This window comes from Peromyscus eremicus, chromosome 8a (assembly GCF_949786415.1).
Source record: "Peromyscus eremicus chromosome 8a, PerEre_H2_v1, whole genome shotgun sequence".
In the NCBI taxonomy this organism is placed as follows: Eukaryota; Metazoa; Chordata; class Mammalia; order Rodentia; family Cricetidae; genus Peromyscus; species Peromyscus eremicus.
Window position 1 is genome coordinate 103,555,283 of NC_081423.1, and position 18,169 is coordinate 103,573,451.

Sequence of the window (18,169 nt, forward strand, 5' to 3'; positions counted from 1 at the left end):
ACCCTGTACATGTCAGGCAAGTGCTCTATGGCTGAGGTATGTCCCCAGCCTTTTTGATTTTTTTTTTTTTTTTAAGACACAGTTTCAAGTTGCCCCAACTAGTCTTGAACTTACTTTGTAAGCCAGTACCCAGACTGGCCTTAACTTGCAATCTTCTTGTCTTATCCTTGACAGTAGCTGGGGTGCCAGTCCTGTGATACCCATGTCAGAATTAGGCTTGTGCCATCATGACTTGTTTTTAAACTGCTGAAATCTTGGCTTTGCAACAATATATCATCTCTTCCTTTTCTTTTGATTTCAGTGAAAGTAGAGCCTGTCCCTGCAATTAGCCCAGCCACACTAGGCGCTGCTAGCCGAATCATCCAGACATCCCAGGGTACCCCTGTGCAGACAGTGACCATAGTACAACAGGCGCCTTTAGGTCAACACCAGCTTCCAATAAAAACTGTAACGCAGAATGGAACTCATGTGGTACCAATGCCTACAGCAGTGCACAGCCAGGTGAACAACGGTAAGACGCATTTGTTTGTGTCTCTTACTGGCTCTCTAGATGTTTCAACTGGGACCAGAGGTTTTTAACTCATGGACAGAAGCATTCCATGTTTGGTTCTGATTTGACTTAGTATTTTTTGTCTGTAGAAATGTTTGAGTTTTGAAGCCATGGGAAGTGCAAGGGATGCTGTGGGAGTTGGCCATGGGGGCTCACATTAGAGTAACTACAGCCCCTTTGTCCCTAGAAATATTTTTATTTTCATTTATTCATTTACTTACTTATATTTTGTGTAGCTGGAGAATTTCTCTCCAGCTCCCTCCAAGTCCCGCCAGTCCCGGAACCCACTTATAAAATAAACACACAGACTCTTACATTATTTAAACTGCTTGGCCATTAGCTCAGGCCTATCATTGTCTAGCTCTTACTCTTATATTTAGCCCATTTCTATTAATCTTTACTTTGCCATGTGGCTTGTGGCTTACCGGTACTTTACATCTTCCTTTTCCTGGGGCGGCTCCAGGCGGTCCCTCCTATCCTTCCTCCTTCCTTAATTCTCCTATCTGTTAGTCTCGCCTATACTTCCTGTCTGGCCAATCAGTGTTTATTTACATAGAGCGATATCCACAGCAATTTTGTGTGTATGGGTGCTTTGCCTGTATGTACATCTGTGTAACGCATACATTCAGTGCCCACATAGGCCAGAAGAAGGTGTCAGATCCCCCTGGAACTAGAGTTGCAGACAGTTGTTAGCTGCCTTGTGGCTGTCGGGAATTGAACATGGTTTCTCTGTAAGAGCAGCCAGTGTTCTTAACCACTGAGCTATTTTTGCAGTCTCTCCCCAGAAATTTTTACAACATCCTAGATATATAGAAATATATAGGTTTGCAAATAGGTGTCTCTTTGTCTCTGGGACAAATACCTAACAATTTAATTTAATGTAACAAGGGTTTGTTTGGGCTCAGAGTTTAAGAATATAGTCTATCATGGAGCTTGAGGCAGCTGGTCACATTGTGTCTACTGTTAGCAAGCAGAAAGAGATGAACTCTAGTGTTCAGTGGGAATATAAACTGTGTGTGTTGTATGTGAAGGTCAGAGGACAACTTTGTTGAGTTGGTTCTTTATATGGGGTCTAGGGATCAAACTTAGGTTGTCCCATGGAGACAGCACCTTTATCTGCCAAGCTAGCTTACACTGGCCTGTAAGACAAACTCTGCTGCATAGTTATAAGATGTATGTGCTTAGTTACTTCTTAGAGAAGTTAATCTTGCCTTAATATTTGATACTACAGGACTTAGAGCAGCTTCACATTTTTCAGAGTTGATATGTTCTTTAAAAAAAATTGGGGCTAGAGAAAGTAAATGATTAGGAGCACTTGCTATTCTTCTAGAGGATATGAGTTCAGCAAACACCTATAACTCCAGCTCCACAGGATCTGACAGTGTCCTCTGGCCTCTCCAGGTACCCACATTGACAAGTTTGCACATACACAAAGATTTACAAACATGCACATAAATAAAAATCTTACAAAAAATTTATGAAACAGCAGGCAGCAGTGGTGCACGCCTTTAATCTCAGCACTCAGGAGGCAGAGCCAGGAGAATCTCTGTGAGTTCAAGGCCAGCCTGGTCTACAGAGCGAGATCCAGGACAGGCACCAAAACTACACGGAGAAACCCTGTCTCAAAAAACCAAAAAAAAAAAAAAAATTATAAAACTGTATGGTGGGGTACATGTGCCATACGTAGTACACATGTGGAGGTCAGGACAACTTTGTGGAGTCTGTTCTCTTTTTCCACATTTGTGTTTTTAGAATTGAACTCTAGTGGTCAAGCAGCAAGTGCTTTTACCTGCTTTATAGTCTAACTATAAAGACTGTATGTATAGTCACCAATGCTGAGGAGACAACATCTCATACATAGTACAAAATAGAATATGTAAGGTCATTAGTTGTTGGATACTCTGTTCTAATCCCAATACAAATTTTTTTTTTCTTTTTCGAGACAGGGTTTCTCTGTGTAGCTTTGCGCCTTTCCTGGAACTCACTTGGTAGCCCAGGCTAGCCTCGAACTCACAGAGATCCGCCTGGCTCTGCCTGCCGAGTGCTGAGATTAAAGGCGTGTGCCACCACCGCCCGGCTCCCAATACAAATTTTATTGAATGATTTTTTTTTTTTTAAATGAAAATTGTTAGCAACTCAAGCAGTGTTTGAACATTTTAACAGTGCAATGCAAAATATGCTAATTTGGTATTTAAATGCTGGGGAATAATGGTAGGGAAATACTCTTCTTTTTAATTAATACCATAATTAAACCTCCATGTTACTATGGTAGTAGGAAACTTTGTATATACATTACCCATTGCATTTCATAACGAAGACTCATGAGTCTGAGCCAAGGTGTTTCCTGAAGCCTTTGGTGGCATTGTGTGGCATTGCGTGGCATAGTGGCATGAGCAGTGCCAGTGCTTGTTTAGAAATCAGGCTCCGACACTTAGATTCATTATGTGTTTTTTTGGGGTGGGGTCATTGCCTATTCAGAAACTGTCTATTGTTGGCCAGTTTGTAAGGGGGGTCACCTCCGTGTTCAGTGTTGTGACCCAGGTATAAGAAGCTGTATGTTAGTACAGGGATGCCACTACTTAAGCACCCTCAAATTTTGTTGAGGCTTTGCTGTGTAGCAGTGTTCTCACTGTTTAGATGTTTGACTTTTGAATTTTGAGAGATTGAAGAAATTGGAAGTAGAGAATACTGCTCTTGGTGCCCATTGTTCTCATCCATGGAAAATTTCCAGGGAAGGAGAACTGTGGCACACACGTGAATAAACCAGTGGGAGAACCAAGGCATCCTCTTTAAACCTGCCTTATGGAGTACTTTGTTTTTTGTTTTTAAAGATTTACCCCTGAAACTGGAGTTAGAGTTGGTTATGAGCCACCTGACCTGAGTGATGTTGAGAACTAGACTTGGATCCTCTGGAAGGGCAGCAAGTGCTCTTAAACAGGCTGATTGTGATTGGCCCTTAGTTCACTCAGGATTGGGGGACACTAGAGAATTTATAATGCACACAAAATTACTGGCTCTTAGGGTTGTTGGCCCGTTTAATGTCAAGGCTCTGCCTACTATTCAAGACCTTCCTGCTGACATGTGGCAGAAGGCAGGGTTGCAGGGTTGTTTTTGTTTTTGTTTTTGTTTTGTTTTGTTTTGTTCATTTGGTTTCTTGAGACAGGTTTTCTCTGTAGCCCTGACTATCCTGGTACTCTGTAGACCGGGCTGACCTTGAACTCAGATATCTGCCTGCCTCTTCCTCCCAAATGCTGGGATGAAAGGCGTGCACCACCACTGCCCAGCCAGGTTATTTTATAATGCATGCAGTCCCTCATAATGTCTCTGATCTACTGGGAGAACAGTCTTCATGCCAAAGTCCTGCCTTGTGCTGTTACAGTGGCTGTGACCTGAAGTCACAGCAGTGACATTGTATCCTGTGTTGATGTTCCACCTATACTTCCAGATACATGTACTTGAGGGTGTACATCTTTTTCCAGTTAAAGTCTGTGGTCTTGTCTGTCTGCAAACCCTTGCAGGAGGTGGAGTGCAGTGAGGACCAGCACAGCAGCTCTTCCTCTTTGCAGTGCTCCCAGTTCATAGCCCTGGCTTGGGTGGGGAGGCTCTCCTGCTCATGTTGGATTCATGTCTTTTTCCTCACAGCTCAGGAAGGGGGCAGGGCAGAACCTGTGTGGGAGATGTTTGTAGAAGTACACAGGCTGGAGCTGAGGAAGAACACCTCTGGCTTGAGGCTGTAAAGTCAAGATTTGAGTTCCAAGACAAGCTAGAGATAGCCTGGGCTTGAGGATGCCTAGGCCACGTGCCCAGGCCCTGAGCACTTATGTCCTACACCCTTTAGGGATGATTAGGCAGCTGGCCAAGCTCAGCACCAACATATCAGGAAGAGCTGAGAAGGGTGGCTAGTGCCTTCTCCATAGCAGCTTGATGACATGACTGCCACTTAGAGTTGGATATGCCCTTCCCAGACTTTAACATGTTTTCCCAAGTTCTCATGGCAGTTCATGCTGCATGTACAATGGGGTAGGGATATGACGGAGCTTGTCTAGCATGCACAAGACTCTGAGTTCCATTCCTAGCCTTACAAAAATAATAAAAACCAGCAGGCTGTGTATAGGACAGGAGCAGGGTCTTCACTTCCTTTACAGCAGTGTTCATGCTGTGATCCTATTTAACTGGTGCCTGTGGAGCTATGAAGCTGTGCTCTAAAGTGTCTGGCAATTCAAAGGGGCTTTGTCTGTACCTGGGCTGGAGGACAGGGTTCTTTCCTTCCATAGGCAGTGAGCTAGTCTGAAGTTAGGCAGCCAGTGTGCTCTTGATTGTATGGCTTCCTTCTTGTTCCCTGGTGACTTGATGACTTACATGTCTTGGGAATGCCACCACCTGTGACAAGGAGAGCTTAAGCTTGAAAGAAGAGTGCTCCATTGACACATTGGAGCTATTTAGAGAAACAACCAGCAGGACTAATGTACATGAGTATATGCATGTATGAGAAAAGAGACCTTGCAGGTTGTGGTGGCACATGCTGATAAGATATTCAGGAGGCTAAGGCAGGAAGATCACAACTTGAGAAAAATCGACTTTAAGGAGTCTACTCATTTAGGTGTGAGGCCATTTAAGTCAGACCTTCCAGACAGAAAAGAGGATTGCTGCAGTGTGAAGGCTAAATGTGGAACAGAGCTCTTCTTTCACTGAGAATCCTGTCTTGTTAATGTCGTGAGACTCATCTAGGTTGGCGGGTAATGTACTTTGCTCAGTATTTATCTCATGTAAACAGTTGCTTCAATAGAACTCCTTAGGATCATTCTGATGACACCTAGGTACTGTGGCTCACTCAGACAAGTTGGCATTGCCTGACTGCTTGCTGCCTCAGCTGGAAGTTTAGCCTTTAAAACAGTCAGGGCTGGGTTGCTGTTTGTTGCACTGGGGCCAGAGGGAGACGGATCTCTTATGAGTTCCAGGCCAGCCAAAGCTACGTAGTGAGACTATCAAAAAGAAAAGAAAGGAGAGGAATGGAGGACCTGTGGGTATCTCCTGGATGTGTTCCCCCAAAAGACATTTATTGTACTCAGGGAGAGGGGGGGTACACATGAAGGTCAGAGGGCAACTGTGGGGGTCAGTTTTCTCCTTCCACCATGTATGTTCTAAGTCAAGTTCTCAGGTTTGGTGGCAAGTTCTATGTTAACTTGCTAGTGTAAGTGTGTCTACTTTATAGACAAATGCTTTAGGTAATGGTTTGAACAGGTGAAAAATGGCTGTCTTTGAAACCAGAATAGCCTCATTTCTTCCTTGGTAGGAAATAGCTTTCTGTTCTCCAGGTGAACAGAAGCCACCCTGTCTTGACAACACTGAGCTCAAGTAGCTTGTGCGTCTTTAGAAGCTACAAAATTTATCCTGTTGATGGAAATACCCACTAGCCAGGCTTTGACTGCTGCAGCTTTCCTGATTTCCTCTGTTTAGGATCCTCTGCCTTTGGCCCTACAGGGCCATCCCTGGGGTTCTCTGCAAGGTTCAGTAGATTTGGAGTGCTAGGGTGGGCTTTGTGGTCAAGGTTTTATGCAATAGCATGGGGTTCTGATTCACTGTCTCTCTTCAGCAGTGGCGAGTCCTCTCCATATGTTGGCAACCCATGCATCAGCATCGGCATCCCTGCCCACAAAGCGCCAGAATGGTGACCAGGCAGAACAGCCAGAGCTCAAGCGAATTAAAGCAGAAGATGGCGAGAGCATTGTCATTGCCCTGAGTGTGGATGCGCCACCAGCAGCTATGAGAGAAAAGGGGATCCAGAACTAGCTGCTGGGAGACCTTTCCTTCAGACATCAACTTTGTGGTGCCAAAAGGAGATGCTGCCTCTTCTGAAGCAGGGAGCGCATCCTCAGTGGGTAAAGGGCCCTGCGGTTGGACTTCACCTCTTAGCACTGAAAACATGAACCCAGGTGGCCTTAAAACTCCTTAATTTAAAGACAAGTTACACTTGAACAGACCCACAACAGCAACCCTGGTTCCAGAGGTGGTGTCTCCTACAGAGCACTCGCTGGGCTGTCATCTGTGGGCTCAGCTTTTACTACAAGCAAGAACTCCAGGTCATGAAGGACTGAGTCTCTTGTGCGGATGCAGCACATGCTGCCTGTGGCTCTCTGACAGAGCCACAGCCATCGGCTGCCCTCATAGGACCTGAAGGCTAGGGCTGAGAGACAAGACAGTATTTTGTTGTCTACATGTGGAATTAGAATACTTGGAGATGTCCTTTCTTTACTAAATAATGGGGTCTTTGACATTTCATATCACTCCATTTCTACTCTGGAAATTTGAGATTCATTTGGGGGAAAGAACGTCATTCTGTTTGTTTCTGTGGTTTGTTTTCAGCCCATGGGATGGTTTGCTCTAGTCTGTCCTGCCTGTGTTTGGGTGGCACTCCCTTAGGATACCTACTTGCCCGTTTCCGTTCAGAGCAGTTACCTGATGAATTGACCTACCCTGTGCCATTGTAGAGGGTGGGTGGACTGAGGCTGCATGGACCCATGAGGCCAGGGGGCATGGGGCAAGGGACCCCGGGAGCCTTCTAGCCTTCAGGCTGCACGTAACTCTTGCGGGTTTTGTTGTCTGTTTCTTTATGTTGACTTTGTCTGTGGCGTAATTTCCCACTCTAGTAAAACGAGTCTCCTACATATTGTGTATGCTTAAAGCAACAGACCCCTCCCTCCCTCCCTTGGGAAACAGATCCAGGCTTTTTTCACACCTTTTTAGATCGAGGTCATAGATCTCTCCCAGAACCTGGAGAGTCTTAGGGGTCAGCTCTGGCTTCTGGCATCTGACTGGTTATCTGCATGGCACACTCACAGCAAGAGCTGTTGGAGAGATGTTGCCAGTTAACTTGAGGGTCTTAGAAGTAAGACCCAGTGGCCAAGTATCAAGCATCTTAAGAGGTTTCTGATTCTTAAGAGGTTTCTCTGGCTTTTCAGAATGAAGTACCACACTAAGTTTGACTTATGTCATATAAGTAAAATTTAAGAGGGAAGGGTGAGGAAAGGTGGGAGGCCAGCAGCCTAGCCCACACTCAGGATCACCGCTCATCTTTCCAGAGCATTCTGGACTTAGACCTGAGCAGCAGGCAGAGGGTGTTAGTCTCATTGTGAGGTTTTTTTTTTTTTTTTTTTAAATCATCATAACGTTATTTATTTAAATGTAGTTATTTTGGTATTTAATTTTTTTAAGGGGGGGGGGATCCTGTATTTTCCTGGTAGAATGAAATGGCTCAGAATGGTATATTTAGGCAATTTAAAACATTATTTACATAAAGACCAAATATGATAAGTCTGTTCTAAGTATTGCTTCACCCACAGTATGGAGCCGTCACAATGTTACTGCAGATGATGCGTGTTGACGTTAATGGAGTTAACAAGCTGGATTTATATAACTCAGCCACTTAAACAATAAAGGTGAGACATCATGTGAGTGAACATGTGAGTGAGAACATGTGTGTTCCCACAGCAGTCTGCCTTTGGACTGCAGCCTGGGGGACTGGAGCCCCTCCAAGCGGCAGTCTGCCTCCTCTACCATTTTACAGGTAACCTTGGAATGTGTATTTCTTAAAGGTTTGCAGTTTGCAAAGTACTTCGGGTTGTATTGTGCCCAGCATGTGGGTCCAGACAATGGGCCTCAGTTAATGTGGTGCTGTACCAGGAGGCCACCCTAGTGAGGTGGGCTCAGGCACCACCAACTGAACATACTGTGTGTCTGGAGACATCTGTGTGTAGCATGCTTGACCAGGACTTGGGTAGATGTTCCCTATGTGAGTGAAGTCTGCAGACTCGTTACCTCTGAGCTCCAAACAGACCTTAGGAGTCTGCAGGGGTTTCTTTTGGGGGATCATAGAAAAGTTTTGAAGATGGAAGGAGGATTTTTTTTCTTTCTTTAAGGCCACATTCTCAGCCTCAAGTGAGTGAAGTGTTCCTATGCAGCCGCAGGCACACACTCATCTTTAACCCTTGCTGCTGTATCGGCCATGCTGCTGCTTTGGTATGTAGGAATGTAAAGCTGTCAAGGAGAGGGCAGAAGCTAAGCTGTAGATTAACAGAGTACTGAACCCAGGTTTTCTTCCCAGTGTTGAAGGCACTGCTTTAGTTTATGTTCATCTGAGTTCCCAGAAGCCCCTCCACACACCAGGGCTGGGCTCATGTGCTTTACCCCCAACAGATGACTGATGTGGGGACATAAGACCCTGATACCACAAGTAGCTTGCTGCAGTTCCCAGGTCCACTGTGGCACCTCAGTGTTGAATGCTTAAGGAGTCTCTCTTTGACCTTTACCAAACGTCTGAGCTCCCTCAGGGACTAGATAACTTCAGTAGCTTTGGCTTGAACCACACAGAACACAAAGGGAATCTTACCTGTGTCCTGGGTACAGTGCATTCCAGAAAGTGTGTGGCATACTTTGTATAGATGGATTCTCCACACCGCAGAACGTGTTCACAGACAGTAGCAGGTCTCCATAAATAGCCCACCTCACTTCCTTGTCCTCGGCTGGGGGGTGGGGGGGCTGGTCACAGAGTAGCTGGAGTAGTTCAGAAGGGGTTGGGGAGTGTCAGGACTTGGGTTTTCTACGCTATGTGACACAAGGAGAGAAGTGACAATCGTGAAGTCCAGGCATCTGCTGTTACTAGAGTAAGCAGAGTGGTGATCTGTGTGCAAAGATTTGGAATTTTTAAAAAGTACCAAGTTCCTGAAATTCAATAAAATATTTTTATTAATTTTAATTGAATACAGAGTATCGTTGTCTTTTGATAAGCAGATACATCTATCTTCTTAGCATGTGCTGGGGATACTTTACCAGGAACACAGATGGGCAGCAGCTCAGGCTTCATCAGGGTGAGAGCACAGGCCATGATAGCTACAGCTGTACAGGCAGCTGGGTGGCATCCAGTGTTGGAGTTTTGTTATGTTAGAGTTTAAGTTGTGGTTGTTGGTGTGTACCCCCCCATGCTTGCCCTTTGACCTAAGGATCAAGATCACTGAAAACAACAAGAGATAGCAAAACAAAATGTTTACCAAAAAGATATACAGGTGCTGAGACTCCTAGGTGGTAACACTGATTTCCCAGCTGCTGTCCCAAGGCTGAATATATGGAAAGTATAGGTTGGGAATGCATGATCAAATCCAGGAGAATTTACAGGTGACACAGTGGTCTAACCTACACTTGAGGCAGCCCAAACTTGGGCAATGAGTGTAAGTACTAGAAACCCTTACACATGGATAGCATCCTGAGAAAGCGCTCCCGTACAGGTGACAGTGGAGGCCCACAGTGCTGGCAAGTAGTGGCATTGGGGACACTGAGGACTTAGAAGGACCTTGGCAAGGAACTGGGAGGGTTGGTTGGTAAAATGTTTGCCTTGCATGTACAAGTCTGGATTCGATCCCCAGAACTTCATACATCGATGGGATAATCCTGTAATCTTAGCCCTCAGAAGGTAAAGGAAGGAGAATCAGAAATCCAAGGTCATCCTTGACTCCATAGCAAGTTTGAAGCCAGTCTGGGGTACATGAGACCTGCTCAAGGGGGTAACAGGTACACTAGCTGGCTGGTGGGTCCAATAATGTTTCCCATTGCCCAATTCTTTCTATTATGGCTTCGAGCTGAACCAGTTGTAGGGTACAGGGAGGCCAAAATCTGAACCTTTTAACTAACAGCAGAAAGAGGGTGCCTGGGAGACAGAATTTGGGGATACCAGCATGCATAGGGAGTTAGAAATTCTCTGTAATACTGCACCCCACATTCATCTGCAGCCATCATGGCAAAACTGACCTGAAGGATCTGTGAATTGTCCAAACAATGTATGCAGGGTATCACCTGAACAGCTCAGAACAGGCTGGGAGAAGTCCTCACACACACAAAGATAGGTGTGGCTACACAAGGTATGTGGACATGAAGTCAGCACTGTAACGCGAATTCTAATTAGTCTCAATAATAAAAACCTAGAGTCAGATATCAGGTGAAAGCTGAAAAATCAGAGAAACAGCGCAGCCAGCCACTGAGAAATAAATCCTCAGACCGAAAGGGCCAAGCTCCTGTCTCCACCCCACCTTATCACTTCCTGTCTGTCCTTCTGGCCCTATACATTCGACCCATCTTGTGCTCTATTTTACATGAGATAAAGTTCCAACCTCTAAAAGATGAACATTTACATCCTGAAGGGGCCAATTTGGATGCCAAGATTCAGGTGCAATTGTTAGATCCGCACCTCTGTCTACAAGATCGTCAATGATGACATTTATTTGTATTTTTAATTTTGGTCTTTGTTCATTTATAGAAGTTTACCAAAATATTCACTTTATGGTTTCTCCTGAATATTTGTTCTCTCTTCTATAGCTGTTCTATCATCCAGAGCAGTATAGTTTCTTACAATAGAGCATTAGGTTCTTTAATTGCTCTGGGAAGGAGTGTCCTCCACGATGACAGGAAACAACTGAACTGAATTTGACATTGGGACCTGTGAGAGGCCCCTCAAGGCATGACTGTCCCTGTGATCTACATTCATTAGTCCAATGCCTACCTTTGCCAAGCCTTCTGCATAATCCAGAAGGGAGGGGCGTTCTGTTGGGATTATTCTTAGAAAAAACATTGTTTCTGGGAACACCCTGCTTACAGTCTCTTTTTAGGTGACCTTGTTTACCGCAATTGAAACACTTGACATTTCAATTTTTCTTCAAACCTCTGGAAATCACCTCTCCTATCCAAGCCTCATCATGGTTATAAGATTCAATATCTTGGATCCATTCCCCTAAGGGTGCTGCTCTTGCCTTTAACAGCCAAATTACCCTTTTGCATTGTGCATTAGCATTTTTGAAAGCCAGAGATTCAGTTATTATCTGTCTAGCTTCTGAATTGGGTATCATTGTATTTACTGCTGAAGTCAATCTTTGTAAGAAATCAGTGAAGGTTTCTTTTGGGCCCTGTATCACTTTAGTAATTGACTCAGTTTTCTTTCCTACTTAATTCTGTCCCAAGCATTCAAGGCTGCTGCTTGGCATAAAGCCAGGGTGTGGTCATCATATAGAGATTGCCTTTCTACAGTAGTGTAATAATCACCCTCTCAGCCAGGCATTGGTGGCGCATGCCTTTAATCCCAGCACTCAGGAGGCAGAGCCAGGTGGATCTCTCTGAGTTTGAGGCCAGCCTGGTCTACAGAACAAGATCCAGGACAGGCACCAAAACTACACAGAGAAACCCTGTCTTGAAAAACTAAAAAAAAAAAATAAAAAAAATAAAAATACATAAGGGCTGGAGGGATGGCTCAGAGGTTAAGAGCACTGGCTGCTCTTCCAAAGATCCTGAGTTCAGTTCCCCCCCAACCACATGGTGGCTCATAACCATCTATAATGAGATCTGGTGCCCTCTTCTGGCATGTAGGTGTACATAAAAGTGGACACTATACATAATAAATAAATAAATCTTTAAGAAAGCCGGGCAGTAGTAGCACACGCCCTTTAATCCCAGTTCTCGGGAAGCAGAGGCAGGCAGATATATATTGGTTTTTCAAGTCAGGGTTTCTCTGTGTAGCTTTGAGCCTTTCCTGGAACTCACTTGGTAGCCCAGGCTGGTCTCGAACTCACAGAGATCTGCCTGGCTCTGCCTCCCGAGTGCTGGGATTAAAGGCATGCAACACCACCACGGTTCTAAACATATTTTTGATCTGGGATATAGTTCAGCAGCAGAATGCAGAGGACATGGTAGTATACACTTGGTGGTTGTTTTTGGTGGCATATACTCATAATCCTAGTACAGGAAGATAGTAAATTTGAAGCCAGCTGAGCTGTAGAGCCAGAAATAAATAAATTTCAAAGAAATAAACTCTGCTATTGAGATGGCTTAGCAAGTAAAGGGGATTACTGCCAAACTACAGGAATTCAATCCCCAAGACCACATGGTGGAAAGGGGAGAGTCAATGCCTGCAAGTTGACCTGTAACCTCCTCACATGTGCCACTGTCTAACTTGATTTTTAAAAAATGCTTACCCTGCTCCTGGTGGTTTAAATGAGAATGGCCCACATTGGCTTACATATTTGGATACTTGGTCCCCAGTTGGTGGAACTGCTTGGCAAAGATTAGGTCTATCACTGGGTTCTAGGGATTGAACTTCAGTCATCATGTTTAGCAGCAAGTGCCTTTACTTACTGAAACATCCTACTGGCCCTTTGTTAGTTGTTTTTTTATTTTTGTTTGTCTGTTATTGAGTCATCTACTACCCCGTCCTGCCCCCTGCCTCTTGCTTATGGATGTGAACACTCAGCTACTGCTCCAGTACAAGGACTGAGGCTGGATTCCCAGCAACTATGTGGGCGACTCACAATTGCTTATAACTCCAGCTTCCTAGGATTCAGTGTCCTTTTCTGGTTTCATGGGCTCTGAGCTGACTTGCACAACATCCCACCCCCACCCCATGCACATAATTTTGTTTTTTGAGACACGGTCTATGTAGCCCGGGTTGTCCTAAAGCTATGTAGACCAGGCTAGCCTCAAAGTCACAAAGCTCCATTTACCTCTGCCTCCTCAGTGCTGAGAGTAAAGGTATTCATGCACATAATTTCAAATAAAAACTTTATAGGGAGGGGGTTGGAAAGACAGTTTATCAGCAGTTAAGCACACTTGCTATTCTTCCAGAGATCCCAGGTTCAATTCCCAGCACCTACATGGTGGCTAACAACCAACCACCTGTAACTCCAGTTCCAGGGGATCCAGTGCCTTCTTCTGGACTCTGCAGGCACTGTACACAAATGCACATACATACATGAAGACAAAACACATAATTTTAAATAAATCTTTTAAAAAGGGGAAAAGATAGATGTGATCTTTCTATAAATGCAAAATACTATTTGACAAAACTAAACTCCTAGTGTCATGCATGTGCCCTTGAGGCCTCTAAATCCTCTAAGCTCACAGCCAAGTATAGCTCAGTTTTCTTCCATGCTACCTGATCCCACCACAGTGTGAGTTCAAACAGTGACTGTAACAGAATTTGTAACGTTCACAATGGGCCATCTGCAGTGTCTACAATCTAATACAGATGCTAGTGACAACAAATGTGAGCCTCCCTCAGAGCAGAAGAGGACTAGCTGGATTTACTCTAAGCCGCAGATGTGGAAACCAGCAGGTAACAGCTTTAATATGTGTACTATCAATTAGCACAAGATATAAAGAAACATATTTGAATTGAGCAAATTAAACTCCTTAGTTAAGAACTAGAAACTAACTCTGGAACTGATAAACCCACCTGAAGTTAAAAGAGAAGTAAAAACAAAATGTGATAACAGCATGTGCCTGGACAGAATGGGCAGGACAATGACTGAGCCACACCAGTGACCTCTCAGACGATGACCAATAGAAAGCACATACCTTGAAAGAGGCAGAAAAGTATTTTAACATATGGCTTGCTTCAATGAACAGTAGGACAATATAAAAAGTGTTATTTTATGAATCTGACTTCCTAAAAGAACTGGCTGAAAAACAACTGAATTTTCAGACTCAATAAAACCTATCAATTTAAAATTCCCAATCAGAAGACCCCACATCAGAAAGACCTTATCTTATCAGCTTTCCAAATTGTAACTTTGTGAAATAGTTTTTTTTTTTAAAGATTTATTTATTTATTATGTATACAGTGTTCTGCCTGCATGCCAGAAGAAGGAGCCAGATCTCATTACAGATGGTTGTGAGCCACCATGTGGTTGCTGGGAATTGAACTCATGACCTCTGGAAGAACAGCCAGTGCTCTTAACCGCTGAGCCATCTCTCCAGCCCCCGAAATAGTTTTGAAAAACCAAGAACCTGGGAAGCACACAAAGGTGTGACTTCATGCACACAAGCTACAGAGCTCCCTGTTTTAATGCTCCCGTCACAACACACCAACCAACCAGGCTGGCGCTCTTACAGTGCTGCTGCCCAGAGCCAATGATGGTTCTGTTTGAAATTCTACTCTCATTATTTTAAACTATTAGTCCACATTAAAATTCATACAGATGAGCCAGGCAGTGGTAGCAGTTAATCCCAGCACTTGGGAGGCAGAGGCAGGTGGATCTCTGTGAGTTCAAGGCCAACCTGGTATACAGAGTGAGTTCCAGGACAGCCAGAACTACATAGAGAAACCCTATCTCAAAAAACCAAAAACAAGAAACAAACAAATTCATACAGATAAAAATAGTTTAAAAATACGTAAGGTCAGCATCAGTTGTTTTCTGTTTTAGGTTAGGAGGGAAACAGTGAATGAGGTGATGAATGGTAACTGCATCATTTATCATTCCAGGCCCGTTTTTGATTTTTTTCTTTTTTCTTTTTTTCCAGACAGGGTCTCATGGCCTAGCTGGCCTTGAACTTCTGATTCTCTTTTACTTCTCCTCGATTACAGATGTGTAATATGCCTGTAATCCAGGACACCACCAAACCATTTATGCATCAGTGTTCTGCCTACATGCCAGAAGAGGGCACCAGATCTCATTAAGGATGGTTGTGAGACACCATGGTAGTTTCAGAATTGAACTCAGGACCTTTGGAAGAACAGCCAATGCTCTTAACCTCTGAGCCATCTCTCCAGCCCTCAAACCAGAACTTTTAAGAGTTAAGGAAGTGAGCCCAGTGGTAGTGTATTTTTGTGATCTCAGTATTCTGGAAACTTAGGCAGTTTGAGCTGGAGATAAAAAAAAAAAAAAAAAAAAAAACTAGGGGAGAAAGAAAGTGGGCATGGTCCATGCCTGTTAACTCCAGCACTTGGGAGTTGGAGGCAAGAAATCAAGAATTCAAGGTCATCCTCTGCTGTACAACAGCCTGGGCTACAAGAGACAAACAATAAACCAGAACCGTAAAAATTAAAAGCTGTATGGATAAGACACCCAAATCTATGTAACACAGAGCAGAGTGTATCAAAGAGATTCAGTGCAAAGTCTTATAATTAGGGACAGATGGCAATAAGCTCTTACAAAAGAAAAGCAGTTAGGGTTTGGCTCACGTGAGAGCACTTACCTAACATGCAAGAGACCAGGAACACACAAGAAAAATTCACAGATGACTATCATCCATGTTCAGACAATCCAACCTATCTACACATGAAGATCTTATTCTTCAACGACTTGTATTGGGCAGGGCTGAGGGCAGAGCTTGTGTTCCCAGGAGAGGCAAGAGGGGATACAGGACTGTTTCAATAAATAAATTTGAAAAGAATGTGCCCAGTCTGGTCCTAGTGTTGAGGTTTAAACAAATAAGTGAATGAGCATCAAAATTGAGAACTCTCTGGAGCCCTCTGTGGTATCTAGACCTTTCATCCTACCTATTAATCCCAACACTCCAAAGGCAGAGGCAGCAGGTTCTGAGTTGGATGCCAGCCTGTCTACACAGCGAGTTCCAGGACAGCCTGTCTCAAATAAACGAGTAAGTAAATAAAAATTGAAAACCTTCAGACCCAGCAATTACGGCTCCTTTATTACAAAAAACAAAAACAAAAACAAAAAACCATAGCCAAGCTTGTAAATCTTTGTGCACTATTATTTCCATTTTAACATTGATTGTGCTAGCAAAAAGTGCAAATATCTTTGGGCAATCACAGTATTTCTAACGTTAGAACTTGTTTTTCTTTTTTAAAGCAGCACTTGGAATGTGGATGCTCCAGGAATTCAAGGCCATCTTCAGTCACATAAGCGTTGAAGCCCAACCTGGACTATGCAAGACCCTGTTCTCAAAAAACCAACCAACTAAACAAACATTTTTAGAAAAATTAAAAATTAGCACCTAAGGCCAGGCATGGTGGCCAGCCTGGTCTACAAAGTGAGTTCCAGGCCAGCTAGGGCTGTTAAACAGAGAAACCTTGTCTCAGATTCAAAACAAAACTCAGTGCCTAATGCTGTTTGAAATTAAAATTTTTTCATCAAGGGCTTGGGTCTTTTCTGGTGGTAGACGTGTGGGACAATTTCACAACACTGTAGTTCTCTGTATGTTCCTCTCTCGTTTGTAAGAACTACATATAGCTAGGCATGGTGGTGTACGCCTTTAATCCCAGCACTTGGAGGCAGAGGCTAGTGGATTCTCTTTGAGTTTGGAGCTAGCCTGGTCTACATAGTGAATTCCAGAACAGCCAGAGGCTACACAGAGAAACCTTGTCTCGGAAAAACAACAAAAACTACATAATTTTTTTAAAATCATAAGTACTTTCCAAAATGTGAAAGTCAATCAAATGCCTCTTACAGCCAACTGCAGAGAGGTTATGGACCATGACCACCAGGCTATTGACAGACCATGCTTTACCCAGAGGCATGATTTGCCTAAAGAAAGAAAACATTAAACAAACACTTGGTCCCACAGTGATGTTTGCCAAAAGGGCAGGAGCAATGACCAAGGGTCCACCCAGGGTTATTTCATACATGGGGAGGTTCACTTAACCATGTAAGCCTGTGGTATCTGAGAAAGGTAAACGAAGGTAAGGACCTGGCAGCTCTTGCTGCAACGAAAAGGTAACATTTAGCTTGCTGAGAAGACGAGGCAAGGCAGAAACAAAGTGCAGTTTTTCATATCCACGTCCTGGATGACCTCAGATGCTAAGGCCACACCTAGGAAAAACAGCCAACCAGGAGCTTCTGGAATCCCTGGAAGTGCTGGCATTCACACATCCCCTTTTGGGTCAAGGTCCAAAATGGCACTGACAAAGCACTGGATGTTTGAAAATCTGCTGATCCCTGTAAACCTACAGAGCTTTGCCTGGCAGTCCATCAATTCTGTCTTTATCCAGAGACAAGCAAAATCTGGGGAGCAGACAGTGCTGGAGTCTCCTAAGCCTTGCTCTGCCACCACAGGGAGCTCATGTGCACTCACTGTCCCTACAAAACAAGTAGGAGCCTGGAGGACTCCTTGCATGGTGTGCCAAAGCTGATACCAACTTCAGATGCTGAGGGAGTCCCAAGGATGGTGTGGGCTGGGAAGTTGACTTGGGAGGCCACTAACAAGGAGACTGTGCCCAATGACGTACAGCCTTAGCTGGTGACTGTAGATGGCAGGACCTCTTGTGCCACCTCATCATGTCTCATGCCAATACCATGGTGCTAGAGCACAACACTGCCTCAAATCCTGGTGTGCCATCTGCTGACACCTGCTTGCCTCTCCAGTTCTGATGAACCAATTCACACTGTGGGAAGACCTACTCTTCAGAACCGCTGCAACCTGGAAATAACATTGAAGGATCATCACATTGTCTGCCCCCCGAAACTGCACATGTACATAAACCAGTCTGACACCAGCCAAAGTATATAGATGACTGGTGCCTCACAGTATCTTCCCATAGGGCAGCATGCTGATAGCTCTAAAACCAGGGAGTCAACACTGGTATAGCACAGGACAATGATACCAAAAAGTTTTTTTTAATGAGCTGTTCCCTCTGTACCTGCTCTCTGGCTGGCCCTAAACCATACAAAGTCAGGTTCTCTTTTCAGTGGCTGTGTGGGTGAGGTAGATGTCCATGTAACAGGGAACTCCACTCCCAGCTCAACAGCCTACAAGTCTGTCCTGTAGCAGATGCAGGACCCCCAATCCCATTATATACTCAGGATGAGAACATTTCGTTTCATTACACATGGCTTTGCTCTTTACAGA

General features: G+C 44.2%; 1 protein-coding gene across 2 annotated transcripts in view; it reads left to right on the forward strand.

Annotated features, from left to right (window-relative positions):
* Positions 1 to 6,829, forward strand: part of Foxk2 (forkhead box K2) — a 47,104-nt gene extending 40,275 nt beyond the window's left edge. The window contains exons 8-9 of one of the 2 annotated variants that reach the window (XM_059272339.1): positions 302 to 511; positions 6,144 to 6,829. In XM_059272339.1, the coding sequence (XP_059128322.1) occupies positions 302 to 511; positions 6,144 to 6,340 (407 nt within the window). In that variant the 3' untranslated portion in view covers positions 6,341 to 6,829. The remainder of the gene's footprint in view (positions 1 to 301; positions 512 to 6,143) is intronic. The other variant, XM_059272340.1, reaches the window with a different exon arrangement.
* The last annotated feature ends 11,340 nt before the right edge of the window (positions 6,830 to 18,169 follow it).